Raw genomic sequence first — 13,935 nt, 5'->3', positions numbered from 1 at the left:
ATTTACTTCAGAGTCTTTTGCTCTGGCATTCAGAACGTATTGGAAGTATATGTATGTGACGTTAATGACACATGGAAGTGGAGTAATGGAAAATACGAGACACACATACACACACACACACACACACTGACAATGTCTTCTGACTTCACAAATACCCAGATTCTGGCCTAGAATTATAAAAATGTGTGCCATTTTCAGGGCATTGCCAATGGAAGATTCAACATGACAGCTGCCCTGATATACTGTCTGCGAATGTTTGATCAGTCACCACCTCCGATAATTCCAACAAGGCACAACATACTCAAACAGAAGCTATCAGGGCACTATGTTGAATACAAAGGATGTCCTAAAGAAAGCACCATTTTGATATCTCCCCCCAAAAGCTTCCTTATTCAGCAAGAGTGCAAGGACAAAATGATACAGTTACAGGGCAGTAACAAAAATTATGATTTTTGTATACTAATTTTCTCATTAAGTTCATAATCATATTGCAGAGAAACACACAGATTTGGCCCTTGCATTTTTGCTGAACAGGATCGAGGGGATTTGAGTTTCCTCTACAGACATCACCATTCAAATGTTGTATCGTTGGACATGACTCTAGCACAGCACCGCCATCTAGTGGCTACCCAATGCTACGACAACTGATACTGTGTATATTGCTAGTGGAACTTTGTTCATCCAGTGCAGCGGGTACAGAAAAAAACTAAAAAGGGGGCCAACAACTGTCCAGATTTGAAAATGCACAAGACTGGTGTGGTGACATTTCAATTCTGAAATGGAACTGATTGTCTCTGAAACCTCAGCCCTGGCTGGCTGGGGCGAGGACCCACAGTTTATACAGGGGGCTGAGATCACAGAGAAAGTGGGGTAAAAAGGGGGGAGACCAGATTGTTTTGATTGTGTTTTGGCAACCTAGCTCGTTTCGGGATTTTGAAGAACTTCCCACATGGACGTATTAAGGCTCTCTTAAAGTGCAGCCACACACACAAAACCTCCTTTGACGGAAAGCAGATGAATTAAAATCTCCAGTGCTTCTCGTTAATTTTCTTCCCCTTTCGTGTTAGCTCTCCTAAATCTGTGATTACTGTACGACATCTTAAGATGTTTTATTACGTTCCTTCTGTACTTTCTTGAAGCATGACACCCTTAGGAAGTTAATCATGGCTAATTCAATAAAACCTGCAGTAAAATTGGCTTCCAAATGCCTATAACTATAAGTTTGGTTTGATGATCAAATAGTGAGGGAAAAACTGCAGCGCTCTTCGGCCACATCCGATTAAGTCACACTTAATGTATTTGTCATTTGCAACTACTAAAGAGCACCAGCTGACTGGGCCAATGTTGAAGAGGCCTGATGCCTGTGTGCGGGTTTGATTTTTTTTTTTTTTCTCTGCTGTTTTGGTTTTGGTCTGGTCTGAGCACAGTGTAGAAATGAGCGGCGAGGAGAGGGATGCAAAAGCTACACTGGTACATGCAACATAGATACAGTATACTATTTGCTGAAGAGGAAGAGAGAGAGAGAAAAAAAACACTTGCACTCTGGGTAATAGTACACCAATTGTCCTGTTACTCACAATAAATCACTACCAGTGAGTAGTTAAAATAAAGTGGCGTTTTCCAATGGCAGCAGGGAAAGAAATACATCACAAGTGTGTCACTGGTCATAAAGAAACATGGGAAAAACAACAGAAGAGAACAGAACATGATAGAAAAAGAACATACTGTAGGATAAGACTTCCATTGCAGTAATGGAACTGTCATCTCTCTAAATGCCACTCTCTCTCTCTCGTTGGCAACAACAATAATAAGATTAAACATGGTGCCATGTCCGTCAGCGGAGTCTTAGGCACGAAGAAAAGGGGAAGTAAACAGTTTATCTAAATGAAAACTAGCGTGTGAAAGGCCTGTTGATTTTACTGAGCTGGAAGAGATAGAGAGAGAGAAAATGTCTGAATAATTGAAATGACACAGACAAAAGAAAGAAATGGTGGGTATCTATTTTAGAAAGCAGGCGTTGCCTGTGTCAAGCTGCTTACAGTAATTGTCTGTGACCTTTAGTGGAAAATTGGGATATTCACCTGAATTATTTATCCGGCCGCTAACATATTCTGACAACAGACTACTGTGTAGGTCAGGTTGTATTCATGTGCTGTTTGTGCCTTAATGTTATGTCTGCATAATAAAAGTAAATAAAAGTAATCAATTTGACAGGGGCATTTGTGTATTGTAAATGTCATGTGTTTTTATAACAGTTAACAGCACAATATGTATATTACTATTCAATACTTGTATGTGTGACCTTAAAACCCCTGAGAAATGTGAATGATCTCAGTACTCCCAACAAGAGCATTTACGTGTAAAATATAATATAATACAGAAGGTAGCACCCACTTATATTTTAAACATTGCAGATAAAATCTCACTGCCTAACACAGAAAACCTTAAAACGGCACAAATGTTAGTAGTCTGGCTTATACACTATATGTTTAAGGTGTTCATGTATATGCATCGTTGTAAATCAAGTGTTTAAGTGTTTCAAAAATCAGTAATATAGTATTTACATTCTACTATACCTCTCTTACTATTTCTTACTGCTGTAAACTTAATGTATTACTGTACATTCTCATTTTGCATAGATAGAATAACTGTTTCTATGGTTGAACCAAAAAGACACACACACTTAAAGATGACAACAACAACATTTCTACTAAGAAAATAAAAATCTGGTATTGACTGATGATCGGATCATAATGGATGTTATGGAAGTTCAAATATAGGACCCATAATAAACACTTTCCCTAAAGTAAGGTTATATTGGTGTGACTATGTATGTTACCTTTAAAAACACAGTGGCATAGTACAGACAAATGATGACACAATGACAGGGTATAATATTATTGTACAAACTAGTACAAACCTGTAAGTATAATGGCACACACAGACCCTCAAGTACGATTTGGAGAGAGAGGAAGGGAAGGAGGGGTGTCAATATAAAGCAAAATAAAGGCACAGCTACTCACGTCGTTTGCAGCCACACTTTTTGATGCGCTTTGGGTCGGTGATGTCGTCATGACAAGCTTTGCAGTAGAAAAATGCTCTGAAAGTGAAAAAATAACACATGTTTAGCATTTAAAATATTAAAACTGTACATATAAGACAGTTGTTGATCAAGCTGATCATTGGGATGGCCCGGGTTTACCTCTTAACTTCTTTGGCATCACTGGCGATAAAGAATCCCAGCGTCCCTTCCTGCATCTTGACATGGTTGCCCGGGTTAATGAGAATGCTGGGTAATCACAGAAATAGACACATCACGCTCATTAACTTCCGGACAAGGCTTAGCTCATGCACACAACTTGCTAATCAAGAGGAATGGTACACACACACACTTGTTGAAGCCGTTGATAAGATCTGCACTGTTTGTTTGTTTCTTTTGGGGGAGGGGAGGGTTTGTATCGTTCTCAAAACATAATCATCATTTTGTTCGGATTGTTTGGTTTGCTCTGTGTTTGTGTATCCTATGCTTTACCCATAAACCCTTCTGATTTTGGGGCAATTTTCTGATGTGATACTCACAGGGATGGACAGAATGTACAACAGTGTAATCGCACATTGAATTTTAATTCTAGTCTTTACAGTATGGTATGGTTTGCCTTGGGTTGGGAAGGAGGACAGAGAGGTACAAGAAGAAGGGGGAAATGGCAGAAAGAATTAAAATCATGGCCATGGAGTGTTTTTTAGTCTCGGTACTCAAATACAGTGATTTGGTCGAAACATATGTTATGATGGTCACTGAGACATGGCTGTAGTACAGAGAATGTGTTGCTATCTTTGTTAGTATTTGACAGTTTGATGCAAGGGAATGAACAGCTCTTTTGCTTATGGATGCTAAGGTAACTTGACTCTACTGTTAAAAAATAAAAAATGGTGGTGTAAATTCCAAGCATATAAACTCCTCTAAGGAGTGAATCTGCTCTGTTGGATTTATAGGTTAAACATAATTAGAACGCATGTTCGACAAGGTTATTATTGAATTAAAATGTTATATCCATTGTATCTATAAAGACATAACTATAAAATGACATGCTGAACAACAACTGCATTAAAGATACATATTTGTATCTTGAGTGGGACTCAATGTTATACCCAGTAAGCACTTGAAGTGGCCGGCTGTATCATTCCCCATTAATTAGACTGAGACAAAGAGTATACACTAAACACACACACACACACACACACATATTGTACGCTCACACACGCACACATACACGCACGCACACACACCCTGGTCATTAATGGTCACCTGTGGGCAACAATCATCAATGATGTGAGTGTGAAATAAGAAATCAAAACATTGAACGCACAAACCTTTAAGATCACACTCTTTCAAAATAAGCCCAGATGAGAGACGATGAACTTTTGTTTCTTTTACTCTTTAATTAAACCCTACAATTTGTTGATATGTGACAATACAACTTCTGTAGTCATAGTTGTGTAGAACATCATTCTCAACAAGTTGACTCAATGTACTCAAAAAATAACTATTTTGTGACATTTTAGTATCTAATTTTGAAAAAGTATGTTATCTTTGTAAACTCAAAGCAGACGTGACACAGTACATCCATCTTACTACATCTTTCCTCTGGGCTCTGGAAAGGGCTACATTGGAGAAAATAAACAAAAATGTTTAAGGGAGCAATTAAATCCATAAACACTCTTCCAGTGATTACAGTAAATTGCACCAGTCAGGCAGCTTCAATTCGTCTTCCCAAGAAGTAAAAATAGCATCTAACGTTCATTCAGATTGAATGGCCCCCAGACAAGTAAACTTGCATTATGCCCGGCATGCTCTTGAGTGAAAATAAATGAAAACAAACAGATAAAATCAAGACAGATCCACAAACATTGCTGCCCAAATCTGAGATTTTACAGGTGTATTTCTGTCCAAGACATTTGTCTTCGGCCGGGTGCTTCTAACTTGTAAATAGAAGCTAAAAAAGCTTCAAAACCTCATATTGTGAGCAACAAGGCAAGCATCAAACACCTCATGTGATCAGTGTCATAGCATGCAGTTACCAAACAGCATGTAGAGGACAATCATCAAAGAGAAAGGCATAGCCACTGCAGCACAGGTAAAAGGACAGGTACGTAGATGCAGACGGTTGCAGTAACTTCTGTGCAGTTGGATTGTTTCTCAAACACCAAACTGACAGGAAGTGACCTCACTTAAGAACATCTACTCGAGAGACAGACGAGCACGACTGTGGCTGAGACACACACAAATGCTCACACGCACACACTGTGACACTCAAACTCTCCATTTTGAGGTAGTCTCTCACACACACACACACTTTATGCTGACGCACATACATGCACAGATGGATATACATTTATGACAGGGTGATGGAATGTAAAAATGTAAATGTGGTGCACTTGAGAAAATTTGAGCCTATATGGTTATTGAATTTCAGTTTGGATAAACTCAAAGCTATCCAAATTCAACAGCTCCATGCCTTCCCTAGTGTGTGAAATGTTGAAGATAAAGAAAGATTGACGAGGTGCTGCTGGTGTAATAAAAACATGGAGAAAAATACTTGCTATTATGTCATCCACTGCCTATAGCAATGGCAGCTAATCAATCAAATGTTTCAATATTAATTCCAAACTGTAGAACAACAGATTATCAGTCTGAGTTCTAAGATATTTATATACAAAATACTCATTGATACTCAGTCAAATAACTGAGGTACTGTTCTGTGAATGACTTAAAAACACCATGAGTGGAAACAATCAGCTTGGCAGAAGCTCACAGACAGTAGGGTACAACTGAGCAACACTGAAACAGAACTGAAAGTGAGAGACACAGGACTGGTAAACGACAAAAAAACTGAAAAGATCATAGAGATATGGAAAAAGGGTGAGCGTGTTTGGCCTTGGTACACCGACAACAGCAAAGACAAAGAAACAGAACTTCTAACAAACATGTCCAATTCATCTATATCCTCTCTCTGCCTGCAAAGAAGTTAGTGCATTAAAAAGCACAAGGGACACAATAAATAAAATCATAAAATAGTTAGAAAACGACGCCTGTGAAAAAATATCCTTGGGGGGTAAACTCCCAAAGTCAGGAGCTTTAAAGTGGTGGAGTTTTTTTGGTGGAACTTTGGAAGTAAGATAAGGTAGAAGGGCATACCGCTTTCGGCTTCTGTAAACAACAAGAAAAAGATCTCAAATCAAACAGTTATCATGGAGAGACAGAAAAGGAGAGGAGAATACGACTGCATCTGATGTTTCTCTGACTATTCAGTAAGTATGCCTTATATTGAAGGAGAGGGCGCAACACTGCACAGATACCCAATTCATTTACTCCGTGCTCGTTCCCAATGCTTGGGTCCTTTTGCACCTAAAACTTATGTTTACTGAAAAAAAAACATATTGTTTCATTTTCATGGTGGTTACCCTTTTGACAAGGGCATGGTTAAATTACATGCCACTGAATATTGAAGGAATACGCTTTCTAGAAAGGAACTGAAGGTATAAGGAAAATTATGACTGAGTACCTTCATGTAAATAATGTAATAAAGTAATAAAGTGTGCTTAAAAATGTATTTCAACAACTTAACTATCTCCTAAGAATAGGCACCACATCCAAAAATGTGGATATTGTTCTACTGTATACGATCAAATATGAACACAACTAGAATTGTCATCATTATTAAATTAGCTACGCTGCCATGCCAGTACACAAAAACATTTGACACAGGCGGATGGATACGGGTGGGTGGAAGTTGGCAATTGATTACTAAAAAAAAAAATAGTTCTTCATGTGGTTATTGGTGACAAGACTCAGACCGATGTAGAGTTAGTGGTTATCATACAGACTAAACAGGGACACAATAGAATCGAGTTAAGGAAAGACATGACATGAAATTTGAATGTATACAGCAAATTGGTTATTACGGGTGAAGTTCCCTCTGAATTGACAGAATATGATCGAAGTGTGGCAACCAGAAAATATGTCAGAACAGTGGTGTTTCAGTGCAGTGGTGGGAAACCAAATTTAATTTTCCAGACAGATTTTTTTTTTTTTTCTTCCAGCATACCTACAAAGTTTGGCAGCCAATATTATCAGTCATTATTATTAAGGCAGGATATCTCAAAATGTTATCAGAATGAATTAAAATGGTGTGGAACTGTATACTGATAGCTTTATTAAGTAAGGTATAAGTCATTTACTTGAACCGTTTAAGCACAAACTATAAAAAGTAACTATTTTTGGCATCCTATCGTTCAGATATCATTCCCCGACTTAATGCCACCAAAAGTAATATGAATATAAACTGCAATTAAAGCTGCAAGGAGGATTTTTTTTTGGGGGGGGGGGAAATACTGTATGAGACATTTTACGAGGTAATCGACTTTAAGCTAGTCACACAGCCATTCACTTTTATCACTGATGTACCTTATGTTACCGGGAGAAAAAAAGGACCCAATGTACAAACCTGCTTTCATTGGTCTCAGACTTGTATTCGATGGCAATAAGCAGCAGCTTCAGCTTGACGTAGCACAGCCTGTAAGAACACGTGCACTCATTAGAAAGGGGTTTGAAATTCACAGCCTTACATTTCCTAGACTACCTTTTTTAGTTTGTCTTCTGTTCTTCACTCCAGACGTGTTCTAGCTACCTTACCATTGACAGTGGGCCTGCTGAGTGGTGGGGGTTGAGGGGGGAGAGAGTGGTACTTACTCACAGATAGTGGGGAAGGAGAGGCCCACAAAGGCACTGGACAAATACTCTGTGTACATCTCATTAGCCACTCCTTCTAGGTAATACTTCTGCCATGTGTCCTCCTCAATCTGACAACAACAAAAAAAAGAAAAAACAAGCAAGGGAGGGAATGTCACATGTGATGATTTAAAAAATGAAGAAAATAAAAAATTTGCAACACTGTTTTCATTCCTTAAGCGACTCAATGTGGTGGGCAGATGCTCCGGCGCACATCGTCAGCCCGCTCATTATAAGCCGATCCGTCGTCTTTATGACATGAGAACAGCGCTTTGATAGAGACGAGCACCTCTTCAATTCTCTGAGCCACAGAAAAACACTGAACAGATTCCATATGAAATGTCACAGTAAGTTATGATGTGCCAGGACGAATGAAAACACTTTTGAATGGGAAGTAGTTCTCGTGACAAAGACGTCAAAATGTCCCGGGGAATGTGTACTGTGTTTTGATAGGGTCCATCTGTCAGCAGCGGAACCTACTGTATCCACTTATGGTAGCCGTAAAGCTATAGTGCGTAACTTTTTCAAATAAATGGATGTTGGGTATATTCAAGCCATTGCCAAATAAGTTGATACAAAGTTGATTAAACCTATTAGCTCCAGGAATCTCTCTGTATTTCTCAGTATGGCAGTGTTTACAAACTTGTGTCACCCCCCCGAGGGAGCTCAAAAAGCACCCACAAAATGTTTCAGTTGTTGATTCTACTGCCAAGAAAAAAGCTGGATGTACAGCACAGCGGAAGGTATAGGCTTACCTGGTGTAGATTTGCCGACAGTGTTCTTATAACTACTCAGAAGTTACGAACTTTAGCTTTATTTCAAATCTCTTAATTATCTTATTTTTTTTATTTTTTTTGATCATTCCTTTATCCATACTACTTCAGTGTCTGTTCAGAAGGACTGACGTTAGACAAGGCGAGTTAATTTTGTCCTCTGTGTTACCTCAATGAAAGACCTCATGGAGAATAGGTTGGCAAGCATGGTGGACAGGCCCTGAGCCAGACAGCTCTGGGCAATGAAGCCTGCCTTCAGCTCCGCCAGGCAGATAGCATCGTCACCCTCCCTCCAGTTCCAGCTTGGAATGTTCAGCAGATGGGCCTTTGTCACATGACAGAAAAAAAACAAGTCACAAGACACAAAAAAAACTAAGCAAATAATACACATTTCTTTGACATTTGGGGAAAATATGTTTACTCGCTATCTGGAGGAAAGCTAGCATTACTTGACAACAGGGACACCACTCTTGTGTCTGAATGGTAAATATAGAGCTGAGCTAGCTTATTTTAGGCACACACTAGGAACACACTGGTAACAGCTAGCCTGGCTCTGTCCTAACATGTGTACAGGTGTGTAGGACATGTCAAGACAAAGTTTCGGAAGTCACCAGGCAACCAGCAGAGACTTTAGAGAGTTAATTGACCAGGACATAGCAACTTCTAAATATATAGATATTTCCAAAACTTTTTATTTTTTTTAATAATTAACAAAGGTTATTTTCAGGGAACTCTTGCTATAGTCAAGATGAGGCATAGAATTCTTGTATATCACATTGCACCCGACCATCTTACCTTGTTATGATATTGTAGCATTTGTGTAATTATTCTGATCTTAGGATGGTAGTTCTTGATCGAAATAACCCTAAAAGATGAAAAAAGGGAGACATGTTGAACAATGAAAATGTATTTCATGGGTCTTTTATAGTATGTTTTTCGCTGATCATTCAAAGTCCAGAAGATAGAATAGGCTACCTCATGATGTTGGAGGCGTCTTCAGCATCAGGATCTGCACAATACTTGTTGGCCAGGATTAGGCAGGCATCTGCTGACTCGATCTACGTGTGAAGGGCCGAAGAAAGAGATATACATATGTCGCTGAGTGCTTTAAACTAACTGTGTCCGTCTTTTTGTCCCATAAAATCAAACAATAAGCGGTTCCACAGCCTTTCCACCCTTTCTTACCCATTCTGTTTCTATCCATTTAGTCTGGAGAATACATTTTATTGTTATCTCTAAATTGTCATCCTGAACTTTCTTTAATTGATTGCTATACCCACAAAAAAAACATATGTATAAATGTTTTGGTACAACCTCAAGATTGCCAATTTATTTAATGGAAATGTGCTCTTAACCTGTCAAATTTAAGCTAAACCTAAATTTGACAACTGTTCTTTATCTCTTTATGCGTTTTCATCGTCCTGTCACCAAATGTACCTTCACTCTGGCAAGGTCGTGAGGGTTGAGAACAGATCCCTGGTAGAACTCTACTTGTGTAAAGTGACGTTTGAATAAGGCTTCCAGCTCAAGATTAGGGGAAATACTAGCACACAGAGAAAAAGAGAAAAAGTTAGTTAGTTAGTGCATGTATAGGTGCTGCAGTTACACATATATAAATACACACATTTTGTTCTGCTAACCTAAACGCGGTGAGGGGAGGGAAAAAAAGAAATAATTAACTTACTTATGGAGAAAAACAATTTCAACATTGACATCATCCCTGTCCTTGTGTAGGAAGTCTTTGAGGAAGTTGGAGACACTTTCGAGCGTAATATGACCACAGACCACAATATGCCTGGAAGAGGGGAAGAAATCATCTTAAATGGGCGACATAAATCACTACAGACACTGGCATGTCTCCCAAAGATAATCAGTCAAACCAAAGCACTCTCACATGTAACTCAAATATAGACCCTGAAAAAGAAAAAAAATCTATACACATGTCAAGAAATGTCTTTTCAAAGCAAAACAAGTAACTGAATTATATTTCTTTGCCATAAAAGTGAATATTTTCCCCCACGTAATGAAAGTGGTTGGATTCTGCACGACAAGTGCAATCAAACACTCAACTCTGAACCACTTTAGAAAATCTAAGATATAATCACACAGCCCACAGTGGTTTGCATTGTCATCCGTTCTCAATATAAAAATTGTCCCCTCAGCCAAACCACCCCTTTGTGAGCCCAATGGATGTTGACAGCGACATCTACATCAATATGCTGGTTGCTTTTCGTACAGAGCAGAACTAAAAAGGTTTCAAAGTGATGTGGGGGCCTGTGGTTGACACAAATTCTAAACAGGACTTCGCTTTTTGACGGGTCCCCTGGCAAAAACATGAGGTGCATTACAGCAGAGGGGATCTGTCAGACGGTGCACACAGGGCTGATTGCGGCAGCGCGGAAGTACAAGGCTGGGTTGGAAACGTTTTTTTTTTTTTTTTAGTTGAGGTTGTGTCCCTGTTTGTCCTCTTAAGGCACTTTTAGGGCAGCGGGGACAAGTTCAAAGGTCAGCTTCAGAGCAATACCAACAATGGGATTACCATAATATGGGCAGTTTGGCTGCTCACTGTCCAAATCGTATTACAAAATCTCAACTGTCCCAACAATACATGTGTTGCTTCAGTGGATTAAAAAAAAGATGAAAAACAAAAAGTTAACAAAAGGGTTTTCTCTTATCTAACTTTAAATGTTGCTGTGACACTGTTATAAGGAATTTAATAAAAATAGGAGAAGTTGTTGTTTGCAAAAGTAAGTGTACTGTCAATATCTGCATCCAACCATGGCTAATATAAGCAATTTAATCACACTCAGAGTGGATTGAAGACACTTGTTATGCTTGGTTTGCGCTGACCTACCCTTCTGAAGTTGAATGTCACTAAGTTTTATTGCCAAACGCGTAGATGAGAAATCCAAACACGCTTGGTAGAATCCAGTCCCTTATATTGACATGGATTAGTGTGGACACTCTGCAGACACCTTAATTACCCTATGGAGACCTGTAAGGCAATCTGTGTAATGACAATGGCCATACACACTAGTTAGCAGCAGGGTGTGCCAGGAGACAAATTTGCCACTTTAGTTTGGAGTGCCTGGGCACTGGAGAGTGGTGCATTCAACACTATAGAGTATAAGGTTACTTTTTCCTTAAAAAAAAAGAAAATAATAAAATTGGTTTAAATTATATATTTGCTCACTGTTTAAGTTCTTATCAAACTGGAGTTTTTTTAAGGCCATTATATCCATTAAAATACTCCTATACATAAAAAGTAAGCCTTAGCCAACATATTTAACCGTTAAAAAGTTGACGTCTAAAATTGTATAGAACGCTACTAAAATCGGACTCAGTTTGGCAGGTTTCAAAGTAAAAACATATTTATTGATGTTGGATGAAAACCATATACTCCAGATCAGTGAGCGTTTCTCCTATACTGTATATCCTCTACCAGATGGAGCGGCTAGTGGCTGATCTGAAGTGCACTTGGCAAAGTGACGTGACAGACATATTGAGAGACTGGCAGTTTGTGGATGTTTGCAGGACATAATGGTCTTCACAGATGTCGTCCTGGTCCTTTTAAGAGAATCTAATGGTCGGGCCAGAGCTGAGCAGAAAAAAAAGGGTCCGTGTGGTCTAACAAAGCTGATGAGCTGCGATGGCTGTGGGCAGCCTGCAGTATTTGGCACAAGATGGCGGCCTCTCATTTAAAAGAGATGAAAAACATTGATGATGTTTTTTTTCCTATTCCCAGTATCCAGATGCCCTTCTCCATGGGTACAGCGGATACACAGATTCATATGGCATATTATTTGGGTTGTGTAGGTTCAAAATAAGCTTATGAATCTCGCAAATACATAAACACACACATACACACGCACACACACTCTAAAGCACAAACCAGAAGGGACAAAAGCACTATAAAAGTTGGAGTGTCACTTTCCGTCTACTCCTGTCTGTGTAACAACAGTTGCATCTAATCAGACACTGAGATGTTGGATAGTCAAATAGGATATAAGCTTTTTGTAATTGCTTTTGTACTCTGGTTGAGTAATAAAGCTTAAACAAAAGATAAATAACATTTTAAAAAAGTATATAAAAAACAAAAAGATAAACCACTATTTTTTTTTTTTTTTACAAGAAAACCATACACATCAAACCAGAAACAAAAACAAAAAAATGTGTGGCACACAATCACATTGAATGCAAACAGGTATTACAAAGCATGCACATAAACCATGCAGTCAGGGAACATCCGAGGATGTGATAGGGACAAACACTGAATACAAAATGAACAAACAGAGCTCAAACATCAGCAACAGAGGTCACTCACTACTGCTCTAATCCTTAGGTCACAGTGATGAAGCTTAATGCAAGAATCGTTGTCAAAATGTTGCTATTCATACAACTTAGTTCCCTTTATTTTGTATAAACTTTCAGTGGATTTTTTTAAAGCAAACAACATTAAGTGAAACTGTATCTTCTGTATTCAGTGTCAGGAATCGACTAGGCCATGTGCAGTCCTTACCAGCTTAACAATATTAAGTATACCGTTTATTTATATAGAGAGAGTGCACTCTATCTTTAAAGTTCAATAGTCTGCAGATCCTTTAGAAAATCAGTATGCATTATGTAAAAGCATGTGCATTTTGATGCCCGATAGTGTGGCAGTCTTTGGGCCCTGCACGCCTCGAGTTGCAAGCCCTTTACGGAGGACTTTCAGAAAGTGTATGTCAGAGTTCAGCCAGGGTTGAAGCCAGTTTCCGTGCCAACCCTTCTGTTTAAGTTGGGGCTAATGGAAACCATGGAGCCATAATGGAAACCACAGAGCGCCGAGTGCAGCGGGCGCCAACAGAATGCAACACTTGTCATTATTATATCAGCACACACGGGCTGAGTGCTGTCACTGCGCTCACGGGTGTATGCTACGCTGCACAGGGTACTATAAGCAACACTAGCATGAAACAGAAATCGGCTATATGGATCCATTGTGACTGTCTCCATCTCACTTCCAAATAGCGTTCAAGGCCTGTTTCGAATGACAGCGCCAGGGGAGCTCCGGGGTAAGGCGGCTTCCATTTAAATTGTTCACAATGGATCATGACCTCATTGTTTGTGAGGTCTGCAATCAGTCGGATACTTGTAATCTCCTAATCTCATTTCCATGATCGATTCTATTGTGTGTGTGCTGACAGCTGTGAGATGACAGAACCCAAATGTCAACTCTGGATCCCCCTTTTTTTTCATGTTTCTTTCATCAAAAGGGTGTGTTACTGTTACTGTATATCACTTGGGTCTGTGCACCACACAAGCTATATCCTCAGGGTATAGCCCGACCCCATCTTTTAAACCTGAACCCACATGTCAAGCCTGTTTTGCCTT

The 13,935-nt window shown here is 39.1% G+C and overlaps 1 protein-coding gene across 1 annotated transcript in view; it reads right to left on the bottom strand.

Annotated features, from left to right (window-relative positions):
• The window catches only part of LOC307257150 (calcium-activated potassium channel subunit alpha-1a), a gene marked incomplete at both ends in the record, with an annotated part of 133,070 nt that overhangs the window by 33,168 nt on the left and 85,967 nt on the right, over positions 1 to 13,935 (bottom strand). The window contains 9 exons of the mRNA XM_080036293.1: positions 3,024 to 3,100; positions 3,203 to 3,289; positions 7,476 to 7,574; positions 7,751 to 7,860; positions 8,732 to 8,887; positions 9,358 to 9,427; positions 9,538 to 9,620; positions 10,000 to 10,105; positions 10,247 to 10,357. Coding sequence (XP_079892419.1) covers positions 3,024 to 3,100; positions 3,203 to 3,289; positions 7,476 to 7,574; positions 7,751 to 7,860; positions 8,732 to 8,887; positions 9,358 to 9,427; positions 9,538 to 9,620; positions 10,000 to 10,105; positions 10,247 to 10,357 — 899 coding nt within the window. The remainder of the gene's footprint in view (positions 1 to 3,023; positions 3,101 to 3,202; positions 3,290 to 7,475; positions 7,575 to 7,750; positions 7,861 to 8,731; positions 8,888 to 9,357; positions 9,428 to 9,537; positions 9,621 to 9,999; positions 10,106 to 10,246; positions 10,358 to 13,935) is intronic.

This window comes from Ammodytes marinus (assembly GCF_949987685.1).
Source record: "Ammodytes marinus genome assembly, chromosome: 11".
NCBI classification, from domain to species: Eukaryota; Metazoa; Chordata; class Actinopteri; order Uranoscopiformes; family Ammodytidae; genus Ammodytes; species Ammodytes marinus.
Note: the sequence above shows the minus strand (reverse complement) of the source record. Positions and strands in the feature narration are given on the sequence as shown.